The sequence below is a fragment of the Thamnophis sirtalis genome, unplaced genomic scaffold, assembly GCF_051295495.1.
Source record: "Thamnophis sirtalis isolate CommonGarterSnake01/CBP01778 unplaced genomic scaffold, rThaSir2_p1.2 scaffold_4, whole genome shotgun sequence".
In the NCBI taxonomy this organism is placed as follows: domain Eukaryota; kingdom Metazoa; phylum Chordata; class Lepidosauria; order Squamata; family Natricidae; genus Thamnophis; species Thamnophis sirtalis.
In genome coordinates, this window is record NW_028261384.1 from 107,478,670 (window position 1) to 107,495,412 (window position 16,743).

Below are 16,743 nucleotides of genomic sequence, written 5' to 3' on the forward strand. Positions count from 1 at the left end.
ATGGGAAATAATTAGCAAATTATTTAGTAAAAATGACTCCAATCATTTCTGTGTTGCCCAAAAAGAAACTAGTACATGAAATATGAACAGTGGCACACCATGTTCCTACTTCCATTATTTTAGGGCAACATTTTTATAATGCAGAGGATGAAAACACATGAGTGATGTCACCATCATGTCAGTCTACTGAGTTGCATGCTTACATCAGATATTGTGATAGAGTACATCAACATGGCATTCTATATGGTTTTCGTTTTTCATGTGTAGTCATTTTTACAACTTTGTGCTTTGTTATGGAAACAGTTGTTTCAGAATATTGTGTTGTACTGCTTGCTTCAGCAAAAGTGAATTATGTTAGATAAAACTGAGGAAATATCAGATGAAAATCTGAAACAATTTTTATATTAAACAAGGTATTATAGGTATTGGAGAGAAAGAAACACGCAACAGAAGTCACTCCATCTTTGTTTATGCATGCATGATATATTTATTGAATGTGTGGGATAAATTGAAATTTTGTATATTGCTCAAAGCAAAGGTCTAACATGTGGAATTCTCTCTGAAGTTGGCTGTTTTCTTGCAGATTTTTAATTACCAAACTAGGTAAAATTATCACTGCTAATAGCAACCAAGCTCAGAGGGCACCACAATTCAGCCTTGAGCAATACATGTTATCTTCTATGGTCTAACTAATTCTCATTCCTATCTATATTTACAGTATAGGACCTCTAGAACAAGTTAAGCATACAAACATCTATCCAAACTTTTCAAGAAAATGAAAGAAGCCCAAGCAGGGTACCTTCATGTGATCTCTCTTCCAGGCATTTAATAAATCCACCGGATAAATGGAATGACTATGTGCTTTGGTGCACATTCTTCTATCTTCAGATGACTGAAAGCTTGTCTCAGCGGTTACTTTGCTGCAAGGATAATTCTGATTAATTTCCTTCTTCTTTTGTATTCTTAAATATCAGGGCCTGATGAGATCATGGAAAGTCCACCGTGCATTTTCCCATTCATCTATCAGGGAAAGCTTTACAGAAATTGTACTGCAGATGGACGGAGAGATGGGAAATTCTGGTGTGCAACAACCCAGAATTATGATGTTGATAGGAAACTGAAGCTCTGCCAAGATTTAGGTAAAGCAGTGAAGTGTTACAAGAAGAAAATAGGGAGGGGTCATAATGAAATATATGAGGGAATATGTTTGAATTGAATGACAAACGGATATTTGAAACATGTTTTTGCACATTCTATATGTTAACCAGAAAATGGAATCATGTCTTTGATGCTGCTCCTGTCTGTCAAGAGGTAATTGAATATAAGCAAGTGCTTTAGAATTAATGCTTACCGTTAGTAGTGTCTTTCTATAACTTCTACAAGAACTCCTAAGGATCTGAAGCACATTGTAATAAGGCAGTGATGGTGAACCTTTTTGGCACAGAGTGCCGAAACTGGAAGGTGCATATGCATGTGTGTGCAGGCGTGCATGACCAACAACCAGCTGGCTAGTATGCATGCACATGTTGGAAACCTGATGACCAGCTGGCTGACCTGGGCAACGGCGTGCCACCTCTGCATAGCTTTACTATTACAGCAATAAGGGCTTGCTCATATTCAATTGTTCCTGAGTAGATGTCCATAGGAATGTGGAAAGAGAGGGGGGAGGTAACTTTGAGTGCATGGGATTTTTTTTCAATTTTACATGTGGCAAGATAGCTACATACTATACACAGAACATATTGTTGACTGAACAGAATGGAAATGTCAGTGAACCCCAAAGGTAGGTAGATGTCAAACAGAGCAACAGAAAATGTCCCAGAATGTTACCTTGAACTAAGAATGAGGAACCACTTTTAACACCAACAGCAAATTATAAAACAATATTTGGCTACCAATAAGGATAAAATGAGTAACATGGTGCCACCTGTAGTCAATGTAACTGAAAACATCCCACAGGATATATACTGGATAAAAATAGAGAAATCTTTCCTTCCAGGAGGGGTTGACGAGATCATTTATAATTCTGTACATGGAAGAATGACATAATGCAAATTGTATGTGTCTTTCTGCTCTGAGAGTTTAAGAAAAGATGGCCTCTATATAACATTCTGATACTATCTGTTTAAAGGTGGTATATCTAAGAATGAATGACAGGATATGTCCCTGGAACACCCAAGGAACAAAGTCTCAAATTTTGTTCCACATAATTTGTAAACATTAAATGACTGAATAAATGTCTTCTTGTTTTCCCCCCTCTGGGTAAATGGAATAGAAAAAAATTGAAAAAGAATAGCTAGAAGATGGATGGATGGATGAGTGGATGGATGGAAAGATGGATAGATAGATGGAAGTATGGGACCTACAAAGGACATCTAGGATCCTTCCAGTCACAGCAACAATTAATACTTACTTAGCTGTTGAATCCTTACTATGCCTGAGGTAGAAATAAAGTAGAAAAATGAATGCTTGAAAGAATGTGAGCACACTGTTTCAATTATGGGGACTGAATTTTGGTTTTATTTATGGACTTTTTATGGAATATAAGTTGGCATTCACTATTTGTAAGAATGGATCACGTATCCTTGTATTCACTTGCCTTTTTGTTTGAAACCCAGGGCCAAATCCAATGATACAAAGTCCATCATGTGTATTTCCATTCATCTTCAACAAAAAGGTCTACAGTACATGCACTAATGAAGGCATGAGTGATGGGAAATTCTGGTGTGCCACCACCACCAGTTATGATGTAGATAAAAAATGGGCATATTGTAATGACACAGGTAGGAAAAGAAGATCAAGTACAATGTAAAGATTGGAGAATGAATAAATAAGAACAATTTTATAATTGTAAAGGAGAATAAAAGGAGCTCTGAAGAAGGTCAGATATAGAAGGACAGTGGAGCATCTGTAGGGACCATCAAAAAAATCGAGAGTATGTCCAATGCATGTGTGCATGGTAAAACATCCCCAAAACTATGACTGACTGGATATTTCCATCATCTTGAGTCCCCTGTGCAGACTCAAAAAAGAAAGATAGATCCTCTGGTTCTCTTCTCATGCAGACTTCCCAGAGTTTTGTGCTATGCTTCCATAGGATAGGAGAGGACAAATAGATCTTTTATGTGTGTGCACTTACATGCCAGTTACTGTATAGCAACCTAGTATATATTTAAATAAGCATTGTAGAACAGGTGTTTTTACCTCAAAATACAGTTGATACAATTTTTATTTAAAATATACATTTTCAAAGAAGATTTTGTTTTTTTTAAAAAACTAAAAATATGTTGGAATATTCAGTAAATGCAAAAATAAGCATTAATTTTCATGTTAATCGGGAATGCATTATTACAATGCTTTGCAATCCTTCACTCTACGAAAATACACCATTTCCTAATGTGATTAGCTATATTACTGTCTCAGCAGTGGTGTACAAAATGCAGCAGCAGCCATTTTATGATTGCATTTTGATATAGAAGGTTTTCATGGACAGACTGGGTATCTTAAACTGCAAATACTTACAGTATTGCAAACACATATCTGAAGCCCCTTCAGATAATAGACAGTGGCTTTGTACTTTGGGGTGTATTCCTAATGAGCTGTACAAGTGTGGGTTTTGAACTGATGGAACTTGCATGACCATGATCTAGGGATTGTGGGACATAGTCCATTTTCTTTACAGTAAAATGGGTAAAGCATTGTTTGGTAAAGCAACTATACCTAAGACTCTAAAAAAAACTTCTGAAAATAAGAAAAGAATACGTTAGAAAGAGTTTTTCAATAATTACACATTCTTCTTTCTTATTGTCAGGACCTGATGAGAATGTGGAAAGTCTACCTTGCGTCTTTCCATTTGTCTTCAAGAAACAGGTTTACACTGGTTGTACCACAAATGGCCGGAGTGATGGAAGATACTGGTGTGCCACCAGCAGTAACTATGATATTGACAAAATGTGGAGGTTCTGTTCAGAGGAATTAGGTGATCTCATGAGAAATAAATATAATTCCATTGGAAAAAGTGTATAAAAGTATATATATGTATATGTATATGTATATGTATATGTATATGTATATGTATATGTATATGTATATGTATATGTATATGTATATGTATATGTATATGTATATGTATATGTATATGTATATGTATATGTATATGTATATGTATATGTATATGTATATGTGTATGTGTATGTATATGTCAGGCTTCTCCCTTGCTAGATAAGATTTTCATAAGATAAATTCTAATCTCTGATTGTATGGATTTCTTTTAGAATGTTTCTGGTATTTTGGAGGTATAGGAAATGGAGAAAGAAATGCTAGGGCATTATGCAAGAACTACAATCATATCTACTTTAAATGATGAGGCTTAAGATAGGACTATGCGACTTGATGTCCTACAAATATTTTGAATTTTATGTACCATCATTCTCACTGCTTGATTAATGACTAATGGTAAGCGATTGTGAGGATTGGAACCCAAACTATCTGGAGGTGCAGTTAGCACATAGTTGATATGGAAGGAACTATGTATAAATATTGTTTTTGTCCATGCAGAGTTTATTCTTAATAAACATGTTGGCCATCAATGTAAGTGGCTTTTGCAAGAGATTGGGTACATTCCAGTTTCATTTCATTTCATTTATTAAATTTATAGGCCACCCAATCCCGAGGACTCCGGGTGGCTTACAACGAAAAAAGAAAAGCAAAATAAGTAAAAAAAAATAGTTTAAAATTCACAACACACATACGTTCTAATCGGGGCTGGACCTTAACACTAAGGTCAACAGCCCCAGGTCTGCTGGAACAGCCAGGTTTTAACGGCTTTCCTGAAGGCCACGAGAGTGGGTAAGGCCCGGACCTCTGGGGGTAGCTGATTCCACAGTTGCCTACTACCCTTCAATAAAGGCATGTCTGCTGCTATGTCTTTAGTATGATGAGCATAATAAAACAAGGATATTTTTTTGTGTTTCAAATATTTGTATGGATTTTTTTTATTAGGGCCAGATCCAAATATTGAAGATCCAACATGTGTCTTCCCATTCATCTACAAAGATAAATTATATACAACATGTACTGCAGATGGCATGAGAAATGGAAAATGCTGGTGTGCAACCACTAGCAACTATGATGTAGATAGGAAATGGACATACTGTAATATCACAGGTAGGACAGCAGCATTGCAACAACAAACACCTTTCTGGACGCAAACTTAAAATACGAACTTATAGGCAAAATCAACAATCATAAATGGAAATACTTGTAAAACAATTTAAAAATAATTTGTTAAATCTATCCCTGTGGACAGTAGGTGGCAGTGGCTGTAGGTTTATTTTTTAAGAGCCAGTATAGTGTGATGGTTAAAGTGCTTTTTAGGTGGTGTTTATTTGATTTCTCTTATTTTAGAGATTCTTCTTACAGTAGGGAGGAACCTACAATTGGTAGGTAGAAGTCCTTCCAGAGGGAAGAAACAAAAATGTTGGAATAAAGAAGCAAAAACAAACAAATATTGCAATATCCCTGATTGCATTTCTAATGTCCTTGATTTAATTTACAAAATATACAGCAAAATCCATTATTTGAGAAGAATCCTGACTTATTAGAAAATACAGGCTGGAACAGCTAATTTAGAATGAAGGGCTGCTTCTCTACTTAGCAGAATATATACTGCATGATTTTAAGTGAGACATGACTTTTTGAATCTCTTTGCAAGAAAGGTACTCAGGTGGTCTGCTGGTGGGAACTTTCTTTGTCTCTTTTTATATTTTCCAAAATTAATACATTTTTTGCTTTGGAGAAGAAAAAAGAGACTAGATGCACTGCCATTCAAGGATTCTGATCCCCTAGGAAGCACCAGTTCCAAAGTGTTAACAGTATTGAAAAGCTGAAATCAATGTATTTCTGGCCCAACATGCATTTGAAATAGCAGCAAAATTAGGTGCGATTTTTCCTTTAGATTTTGCATTTTCACTACTTGATATAGTATTTTATTCTCTCTACATGACAATTTTAAGTTATTCCTTTGAATCCAGTGAGTATTTTTCTACTGTGGTCTTTTAAAATCCAGATCCAGATCCAAAGATAGACGGACCAACTTGTGTTTTCCCATTCATCTACAATGGCAATTCCTATAGCACGTGCATCAGTAATGGCATGAGGGATGGGAAGAAGTGGTGTGCCACTACTGGCAACTATGATGTGGATAAAAAATGGATGTGCTGCAATGACACAGGTACAAAAAGAGTAATGGAGGTGTTTTAGTTGCCCTAGAAAAAGGTCTATTTTTGAAAAACCTGAATGACAAAGATTCTACAGTTGAACTATGGAAGGCACTTTGTTGCAACAAACACCCTTTCATTTTCATTAGTTCCCACATTTTGCACATCTTTTGAACTTTGCTTTTTCACCTTTCTTTTTTCTTCTTCTTTCTTCTGCTTTTTTTCTGCAATGCAGGGCCAGGCACAACTCACAAATGTGTCTTTCCATTCACTTACAATGATAAGAGCTACAACAGCTGTACAAGCGATGGACGAGAAGATGGAAAACTCTGGTGTGCCATCACCAAGAACTATGATGTAGATAAGAGATTCACTTTTTGTACTATCACAAGTAAGAGAATGAAAAGTGGATGGTGAAGAGAAGCAACATTTTTCATTGATTGATTTTCACCCATGAGAATTCTAAGTTCATATTCATTCAAAATGACCGAGAATTGGTTTTGGATGGTATAATTTTGTTTTCATACAATTATTAAACTTCCCTGTTTTCCCCAAAATAAGACCTATCCTGAAAATAAGCCCTAACATGTTTTACACATGCATAAGCCTTAATCCCCAAATAAGTCCTAATTAACAGCCTGCGCAGTTTCCCGGCTGCCCATTCTGTCTCTTGGTAACAGCACCAGCAGCCATGTGCAGCAGAGCCCACATGGCCATCGCACCACGTTTTCTGTTTTCTTGCTGCAATGCAGTTGCAATGCAGCAATGCAGGAGGCCGAGCAGTATGCTGGTGCTGTGGCTGCTAGGCAAGGCAGGTGTGGGGGAATGGATGGCCTGGCTTCAGGGGCCCTCAGGTAAGCCAGTGCAGGATGCACAGGACAGCTCCACCTCCCTCGTGGTCAAATGACTGGCACCTCACTTAGCCTCCTGCTCTGAGCAAGCAGAAGAAGCAGGCTGGTGGTCTCATAGGGTCCTGCTGGATGGGGCTGCTGGAGCTGCCACTGTGAGGTGAGGTAGGTGTCGGGCTGTGAGTGGCCTGGCTGTGGATCACAGCCTCACAGCAGTGGCACTGTCATGTTGTACGGCCTCCTGCCCAACCACAAACAAGCAGAAGTGGGCCTCCCATACATGAAAAAAACAATAAGAAAAAACCTTTGGTGCTTATTTTATGGCCCAAAAGAAACATGAATGTTTGTGAAGTGGATTTAGTAAAGCAATGCATAGGATAAATTGCTCATCATGATTTATCCCATTATCATTGAAATGGAGTATCTTGCCTTTTCTTTTTCTCTTCATTTGTGATTATTCTTCAGATGTTGTATTCCAGAGGGGGAGAATATTGCTGTACTAGGTTCTCTCAGTATCTCACCACAATTCTGTAAAGAAACATAATGCAAAATTTTTCTTTGTATGTAGACATTTAATGGTCTGCCTGGAATTAATGCCTGGTGTAATTATATTGTTAACACATTGAATAACTTACATTTTAAGTTATTCAAGAGCTTCCCTGACCTTTCTAAGTATCCTGAAATGAAGTCCAGTACAAGCACCATATGGCAGATGATAGGCAGGGAGCAGGAATCAGAGAAAAATCTGTAGTTTTAAGGGAACTTTTCCAGGCTAAAACCATCTAGATATAATGACCTACAGTGGGCCAGAACTACTGCCCTCTTGGACCATGCTGACTTGGTATTGTAATTGGGAAGAATTAGAAGATCACATTGAAAAACCTTGTGTCATCTTGTTTTGTTCATTTCTGCCATATAATTTGAAGAAAGAGATTTCTCCATTACAGATAATTTTCTATTTATAATGGAAAAGAGGCTCTTTAGGGATGGACTCATTGCATATAAATTGTACAGATGCTCCTTTAGTGGGAGACAGTTGCTGACTGCCATTGAATGAATAAAATGAATGGACAAATATTTTTTATATAGTCACATGCAGGCATTTCTTTTAGTTTTTGCTAGTTTCTGTTCTCTGTTGCCACCTTGTTTTAAAAATCTTGATCTAATTTAATTAAATGGTTTCCACTAAAAAGCTGAAATTTTGTGTGAGAAAATAAATTCAGATTAACCAAGCTGTGGAGACTCTAGGAAGAGTGCAGAGAAGAGCAACAAAGATGATTAGGGGACTGGAGACTAAAACATAAATAATGGTTAATGGAAGAAGAACTTGGGGTGACATAATAGCAATGTTCCTATATCTCTGGGGTTGCCACAAAGAAGAGGGAGTCAAGCTATTCTCCAAATCACCTGAGGGCATAACAAGAAGCAATGGGTGGAAACTAATCAAGGAGAGAAGCAATCTAGAATAAAGAGAAATTTCCTGACAGTTAGAACAATGAATCAATTTATTGTCTACAGAACTATCCAACACTAGAAGTTTTAAAGAAGAGATTGGATAACCATTTGTCTGAAATGGTAGAGGGTTTCCTGCCTAAGCAGGGGGTTGGACTAGAAGACTTCCAAAGTCCCTTTCAACTCTGCTATTCTATTCTGTTCCATTCTGTTCCATTCACAGATGCATTAGGCATCCCAGCATTAGGTGACCACAATAAGATTCATCAACACCAGAAATCTCATTATGTGAAGCTGTTGCTTTTCATTTTCTCATTTGCCACAGATAACCTCCACAGTTCTGTAAATTAATGTATGAAGTGACATAATCTATACATTTTACCCATTAATTCATTAAAAACAGAAGCATAAAAAGTATTTCATGTCAAAATAAACATTTCTAAGTCATGGAATAAAAGAGGCATTCAAATTCCTCCATCTCTGTGATTACGTTGGTGGAAAGAGATCCTCAAACTGGACTAAAACAGGATTTTCTACGAATAATTCAGAATATTATTCAGAATATTTTTTAAAACTGCATTTAGGCAGAACTCACATGATTTATTAAAGGGAAGACTGAATTCAAATTAATACTGATTGCCCTTTCTCTTCTTTTTTTCTTTTTTCTTTTTTTAAAAATTCAGAAACAGGCTGTGTTTTTCCTTTCATCTATAAAGGAAAATCGTATGAAAGCTGTACCACTATGGATCACAATGAAGGAAAAACTTGGTGTGCCACCACTCCAGACTACAAAAGTGGTTTGAAATGGAGATTCTGCAATGGTGAGCCAAAAGGACAGTGTTAGGAAATTATTTTATGTTTGTATTGTTATATCCAACTGCAACATTCATATAATCAAGATGTAACATATGCTTTTATATATACTTACTTTAAAAAAAATAAAAATGTCACAATAGATTACACATTACCTAACACCATTCCACCAGTATTTAATTTATGTATTCCTATTTTCATATACACACACTGCCAATTGGTACATTTTAGGACTTCCTGCCATATTTAAATCTATACTTTCCTGCATGTATTCTTCATCTTCGTTCCACACAATCAAATCATTTTCATGATGTCTTTCCCTTTTCCTTCAATTTTTCTTGTAATATATGTTTTTTTAAAAATAATACAGAAGTTGCCTTGCTTGTATGCAATTAAATGTAAGGCATCTCTCCTTCACTTCATTTTTTTAGAGTTCAAATGAATGCTCCACATTTAAATACTGGTGCTCCTCAACTTGAGCCTTCCCATCACGGTCATGACAATTGTATAGAGCAGTGGTAGTCAACCTGGTCCCTACCACCCACTAGTGGGCATTCCAGCTTTCATGGTGGGCAGTAGGGGTTTGCTGCAACTCTGCTTTATACATTTTATAAAGTTACTTCCCTACTTTATAAATCACCATTACTGTGGAACTGGTGGGCGGTTAGAAAATTTTAATACTACCAGAAATACAAAAGTGGGTGGTAGGTATAAAAAGGTTGACTACCCCTGTTATAGAGGGTCACCCACATGACCAATCCAATTTTATGACCTTTTTTGCAGTGGTCATTAAACAAATGTCATGGTTGTTAATCAAACCACTTGTTTGCTATGGATGAATTTTGGTGAAAACTAGAAGTAAATGCCATTTTTTGGGGGGAAAAACATTGTAACATGTGGTCATGTAACTGCAATATGCTGCAAACCTCTGTAAATGTGAAATGGTGGCCAACCACTTGACATAGGTCACATTACTGTGGGTGGTGGTAGTGGTAATAGATGTTGGATCTTCGAATTTGGGTGTAAATACTCCTAAGGAGGGACATTGTAATTTTGAATGGCTGCTAAGAGACCAGTCATAAGTCAAGAATTACTTGAATTATCATATAGCAAATATTTTATGATTTGAATTGATCATCAGTACAAATGGGCAAGAAGACTGAAGGAAACATGAATTATATTAGTTTTTATTTTTGAATTAGTAGCCTCCACATTTTGCAGATGGTTTTAAAAAATGTTTGAATTTTTCATTTTGTAGAGAAAGAAGATATGTAGACCAAGAAAATTTTAAAAAAACACATATTTTATTTTATTCTTCTTATCATCTAGAAGCGGATTGTGTTTTTCCTTTTATCTTTCGTGGACAGTCATATGACAACTGTACCAGCGATGGGCGTGCTGATAACAAACGATGGTGTTCCCTCACTGGCAATGCTGATGCCAATCATAGTTGGCTTCTGTGTTGAATTGAACTGAAGAATTTCAGGTGGGGATTGAGAAAGTTTTCATTGGATGGGGATGGACCAAAGGTATCTTCATTTCAGCAGTTTCTGACATTACCCATTTATTGTCCTTCTGTTGTCAGCTGATTTTCTACCTGTTAGAGATGCACTTTTTATCTGTGAACATCCTGCTATGCTAGTGGGTTTGACACCATAGGTCTGTCGTGAAAAATAAATGTACCATTCATTTGGATAACACCTATGTTTTGAAATCAATTTTCTCATGGAGTTATTAAAAAGATTAGAGCAAGATTGTAGAAACAATGCTCCTGAGATTGCACGTATTTCCTATGGAAAAATCTGGAGCACTTTCATAACCTATAGCCTATTGCCATTACTTTTTAGCAACGTTACTAAAGCAGGAAGACATCCAGTCTATTTTATGCTTCCTCTGCCCTTGGCCTTCATTAGCTGAGTGGCTAACTCCCATATTTGAACAGGGCAGACTTCTTCCATCCTTCCTCTAGTTCACCTTTGAGGACTGATCAGACTGGAAGAGGTACATTCTATAATATATTGTGCTTATAACACACTGATCATGGACCTTTATAGACCTTTCTTATAAAAGACTGGTAAAGAGTGACTTGGGAAATTTAAATGCTACTTAGTAGTTCCATATTATTAATGTAGTATTGGTCTAGGAGCAATTATGAAACATTGTTTTTAATAGGAATTTAATGCAGTGAAGGAACTATAAGAAAAACTCCATGAGTGCATGCAATTACTTTAGTTGTATCATCAATGGTAGTCTGATCATTAATAATTCAAAGTTTTAAGCAGAAATCTCCTAGTCTGGCTGAGAGGAGCTGTGTTGGATCCTTTCATTGAAAATGCCAAGAATTACATCTGACAACTTCCAAATGAAACCACATCTTCTGCCCTGAGACATGATAATATGATTTCACAGTGCATTTCATTGGAAAAGCTATATTTTGCCTTGTATTTGAGATGTTAAAGGATTTTATTTTATTCCTCCTGGTCTGTCCTGAATTACCCAGTCTGCACTCTTCCAGATTGAGCTATGTATAGAGTTGACACTTTACAACAACAAACAGGCTGACTGAACATTCCTTTGTATTTTTCAGCTCAAAGGTAGACCAGCCAATCTTCAGGCCTTGCTGAAACTTATCAACAGCCAATATACTAAAGAAGTTGACTTTTCCTTGCTTTCTAGATCTGGAAATAAATTTTTTTTGTAACTCTTTGGGGAAATTATTATTATTATTTGCTTATAACTGCCACATGGTTGTGGCAGGGAAATGTGTATATTCCCTAATTGATATATTTCAGACCAGGAAACAGTCATCATAAGGATTACTTGGAAATTCTGTTGTGATGGAGCTTAATAGAAGAATTTTGCATAACATTTTCCTGCTGTCTCTTCTTATACTAAAGATGGCGATGTTATCTTGGCTTTCTGTCTCATTTCCTGTTCCTTCTCAGATGCTTTCTAGATCATTTATTTTTCAAAGCTAGCTCTTTCTCTAAGGAAAGAGCTAACTTTCCTATGAAAAGAAATAACTAAAGATCAATTGCACAACTTGCAGCTCTAAAACCATGTACTGTGCATACTTTCAAAATTTTCACTGTTTTGTCCCCAGACAGTGGGGACAGAAAAATGGAAGTTTTTACATTTATAACACTAAACCAGGTAGGGAGAATTCATATTTATGCCACATGGTGAAATTAAATCTGATCATAATTATACTTTGTCTTGGCCTTGTCAATTTTTTTGTGACAAACAATTCTTTGCATGCTATTTAACACTAAACTGGATCTTCAGCATGAATAAATAAACGAATAAAAATCACACACATTTGTGGTATATGCAACTTTGTAATTATATCTGGCATGTCTGTCTTATCCATAAAAACTCTTTGGGTATCTTTAGGGTAGACATTCATCCTTGCCCAACTTTATGGGAAAAATGAGATGAAGATGTCCTATATATACCACTTTAATTCTTGAAGGAAGGGCAGGATATACATAGTAATTTAAATAGGATGGAATGGACTGAATCACTTGACTTCATTTGTAAAAGGGGATGGCATCATGTAATTCTTACTAGTATTAAATAACTAAAAACTAACAAAGCCCATCACTAAATCATACAAACAACCCCATTACAGAAAATAGGACTGTAGGTCAGCTTTTATGTATATGGTGAACTTTTCAAGATAGGGAACCTTAGAAATAGTAATACTATCTGGAGTCTGAAGGGAAAATGTCTATTGTAGTGCTGTGTAGCCAAATGATCCTGAGGGAAACTGCAGGTGTTTTTAGCATTATTTTGGAAATAAAAAAGTGTACTCTAGAATAAAAAAGAAAAGTAATGTTGGATAACCATTTGTCTGAAATGGTGTAGGGTTTCCTGCCTAAGCAGAGGGTTGGACTAGAAGATCTCCAAGGTCCCTTCCAACTCTGCTCTTCTATTTTTTCTATAATCCTATTTATATTTATTTAATTTTTTATTGTTGCCCATCTCAACTAAATGACTTTGGGTGGCTTACAATTCTGAAATGATAAAATAGTTAAAACCAATAAAAACAATTCAACACACACACACACACACACACACACACACACACACACACACACACACACACACACACACACACCAGCTGAGCTAGTTGACTAATTGACAATAATGCCAAGAGAAGGGGCCTGTAGTATCTTTGGAGCCTCATGTCCAGATTTTTAAAGCCTTCTAAAAGATCAACAGTGGCGAGGCCATTCTAATCCCTGAATGCCTTAACAGAGAAGAGGTTGTTGCTCAGTCCCACAGAACAGGGGCTTCAGCAAAGAAGGCCCTTCTTCTGGTCCCATCCACTGACATTCTTCACTCCAGTCTGCTGAAGTGAATTGAGTGGATTTGAAGGATTGTCCCATGCCCCAACAGCGAACTCATTCTCTGAATGCTGACACTTTGGTAGCTGAAATGGCATAACTAAGACGAGCAATTTTATGAGTAAAACACAAGGTTTTCAAACGACAAACAAACCATTGTGAACAACTGAAAACAGACTACAAACAAATACAAGCAAAATAAAAATAAAGTCTAAGGAAGAGGGCAATTAGGTATGCTGAATACCCCTAGAATCATGATGGCGAACCTATGGCATGTGTGCCAGACATGGTATACAGAGCCCTCTCTGTGGACACACATGACGTCGCCCCAGCCCAGCTCCAATTGTGTTTCTCCATTATGTTTCACTCAATCAATTCCAACTTCTCACGAAAGAAGTGGTGATGAGTAGAGTCTTAGGGTGACAGCAAAGTGCCCCTGCACTTCCCTCTGTGCGGCAATAGCATTTCACCTTCATTGCATACATTTACTGTTGCTGCCAGCCAAGAGGGCTGGGAGAGAATGGCAGGGGCAGATCTTGTGGGGTGGGGTCCTTCACCCAAACCTGGCCTTCGTCCTCTCTTGATGGCAGGGCCAAGAGAAAGAAGGGGTGGCATGGGGAAGTGCTACTCTCTCCTGGCTGAGCACTGAGCACAAAAGCCCAGCAGGAGGGGGCGGAAGCTGGTCTGACAGAAGTGTCCCCATTGGTGAGTCAGATGGTAGAGAGGCCTGGCCGGGCTCTTGTAGCAGGACACTGTTCAGCACCTCCAGATGCGAGCAGCCACCCTTGAAATGTGCCATACCTTTGAGGAAGCCGAGAAGCGATGGCTGGGGGAGGGCAGCAGAGGCATAAGCGCTGCTCACCCCCCCTCCCCAGCAAGCTGGGCCTGTAGGAGTGTGGAGAGTTGCAAGCCGAGTGCTGGAGGGTCAAACGTCGCACTCCCATATCACTCCAACACATGTTTCCAGTGCACGCTCCTCTATCTTGAAGAGGTATTAAATGGGGGATAGGGGGAAGGAGAGAAGGGAACAGACTGGCTTTCCTTTTGGTGTGGGGTGGGGAGAAGAGCCAATAAAAATCAATTTCCCCCCAATACATGGTAAAAATTAAGGCCCAGCGGACCAGAGTTCAAAAAAAGGAAAGCCCTCCCGGCTTTCTTCCCTAGCCTTATTTTAAGGGGAGGGGAAAGCAAGGTGGGACTGTGGTTGTTAGTAGCAAAGTTGTGTCTGACCCATTGCGACCCATGGACAACATTTCTCCAGGCCTTCCTGTCCGCTATCATCCCCTGGAGTCCATTTAAGCTCATGCCTACTGCTTCAGTGACTCAATGCAGCACCTCATTCTCTGTCATCCCCTTCTTCTTTTGCCCTCAATCTTTCCCAGCATTAGGCCCTTCTCCATTGAGCCTTCTCATTAAGTGTCCAAAGTATTTAAGTTTCATCTTCAGGATCTGGCCTTCTAAAGAGCAGTCAGGGTTGATCTCTTCTAGGAGATCCAGTTTGATTGCCTTGCAGTCCAAAGGACTCACAGGAGTCTTCTCCAGCACCATAGTTCAAAGGCCTCAATTCTTTGGCGTTCAGCCTTTCTTATGGTCCAACTTTCACAGCCATACATTGTAACTGGAAAAACCATAGCTACAAGGCTGCATGGGGGGGGTTGGGGTTAGAATTTATTAAAGACAGGGATGAGGAAAAGATGCCATTCCTTTCCCAAGGACCCAGGGAAAGTGGAATAAAAATTTTGTGTGTTTATGTGCGCGCACACGTGTGTGTGTGTGTGTGTGTGTGTGTGTGTGTGTGTGTGTGTGTGTGTGTAAATAACAGCCCAGGATAGCTTCAGCCACAAACAACAGCTGCTGTTATTTTTGCTGAGAGCTTCTAAGCTACACAGCATTCTTTAATAAATACTAACAATAATGAACCATAATATACAGGATTAAAGGAAGGGAGTTGAAATCAGAGGAGGTGGGAAGTAAGGAAGGAAGGAAGGAGGGAAGGAAGGAGGTAGGGAATGAAGGAAGTATTTCTGCTTCAGCAACAGTATTCTAAAAAGGCATGGCACAGAATTAAAAAAAAGCAGTAAGTTGAAGGAAAAAAGCAAGTTCAACCATATTGATTATTTGAGATTCGAATACTTCAATACTCCTATTTTCACTGACCAAGGGAGAGCAGCTGTTTCTATTTGTTTTTCCCTGTGTGATAAATTAATGCAGGACATGTGAAATTATGTATGAATGTTATTTGATTTTTTGTGGGGAAAGGGGATATTCAATGGAACTAGATCAGCAAAACAGGAAATACAGAGAAAAACACAATGATGTAATATTTCATAATATACCAAATGAGATTAAAATTAACTGTTGATTCAGAAAGTCAGAAGGGAAATTTTAGAGTACGAGATCAAATTTGGGGGGGAGTGGGAGAGAAAGAGAAAGAGATTTATTCCCCCAAAGAGAAAACAATATCTGTGGCTCAGAGTTGAACTCTGGAGTTCTTAACCACCTCTGAGCCTGGATGCTTGCTTGTGTGATTGTGTAATGATGATGTCCTCTAATTTGGCAATGAAAAAGGATAAGCAAACAACCAAATTTGGAGAGCACCAACAATTCCACAAATTATTCTTTGTTTTGAATTCTCAGTCAGAAACCACACAATTGCATAAGCAAATATCCAAGATCAGAGAGCATCCAGAATTCTTGATACATATAAATATATATTTCCCCCACTTAAATATTTGTTCCAATTGTTCCCTGATAATCATTATGTACATTGTTTAAATTACTTCATCTGTTATTTTTAGTCTTTTACTCTTTCCCCAGAAACCATATCCCAAGTGTCTACATTTGTAGTGTCATATATATCTTAATTTATTTGATCCAGGTACTGCCTGACTCCAGAACAATTCTAAGAGACTCATAGTAAAACTGACAAATAAAAATACAATACAAATAAGAAACAAGTTAATAACAAAAAAAAAACCCCACCCCCCCCCAAAAAAAAACACCAGGCCCATCCAGCTAACAACACAGAAAACACATACAAAGACATTCCACGAGAGGCTGCAG

General features: G+C 37.7%; 1 protein-coding gene across 2 annotated transcripts in view; it reads left to right on the plus strand.

Moving 5' to 3' along the window:
- LOC106542189 (epididymal sperm-binding protein 1) overlaps nucleotides 1-12,540 on the plus strand; it is a 15,773-nt gene extending 3,233 nt beyond the window's left edge. The window contains exons 2-10 of one of the 2 annotated variants that reach the window (XM_014057847.2): nucleotides 975-1,139; nucleotides 2,619-2,783; nucleotides 3,812-3,979; nucleotides 5,002-5,166; nucleotides 6,068-6,232; nucleotides 6,454-6,609; nucleotides 9,202-9,339; nucleotides 10,661-10,817; nucleotides 11,919-12,540. In XM_014057847.2, coding sequence (XP_013913322.2) covers nucleotides 975-1,139; nucleotides 2,619-2,783; nucleotides 3,812-3,979; nucleotides 5,002-5,166; nucleotides 6,068-6,232; nucleotides 6,454-6,609; nucleotides 9,202-9,339; nucleotides 10,661-10,797 — 1,259 coding nt within the window. In that variant the 3' untranslated portion in view covers nucleotides 10,798-10,817; nucleotides 11,919-12,540. Of the gene's footprint in view, nucleotides 1-974; nucleotides 1,140-2,618; nucleotides 2,784-3,811; nucleotides 3,980-5,001; nucleotides 5,167-6,067; nucleotides 6,233-6,453; nucleotides 6,610-9,201; nucleotides 9,340-10,660; nucleotides 10,818-11,918 lie in introns of those variants that run through there. The other variant, XM_014057848.2, reaches the window with a different exon arrangement.
- The last annotated feature ends 4,203 nt before the right edge of the window (nucleotides 12,541-16,743 follow it).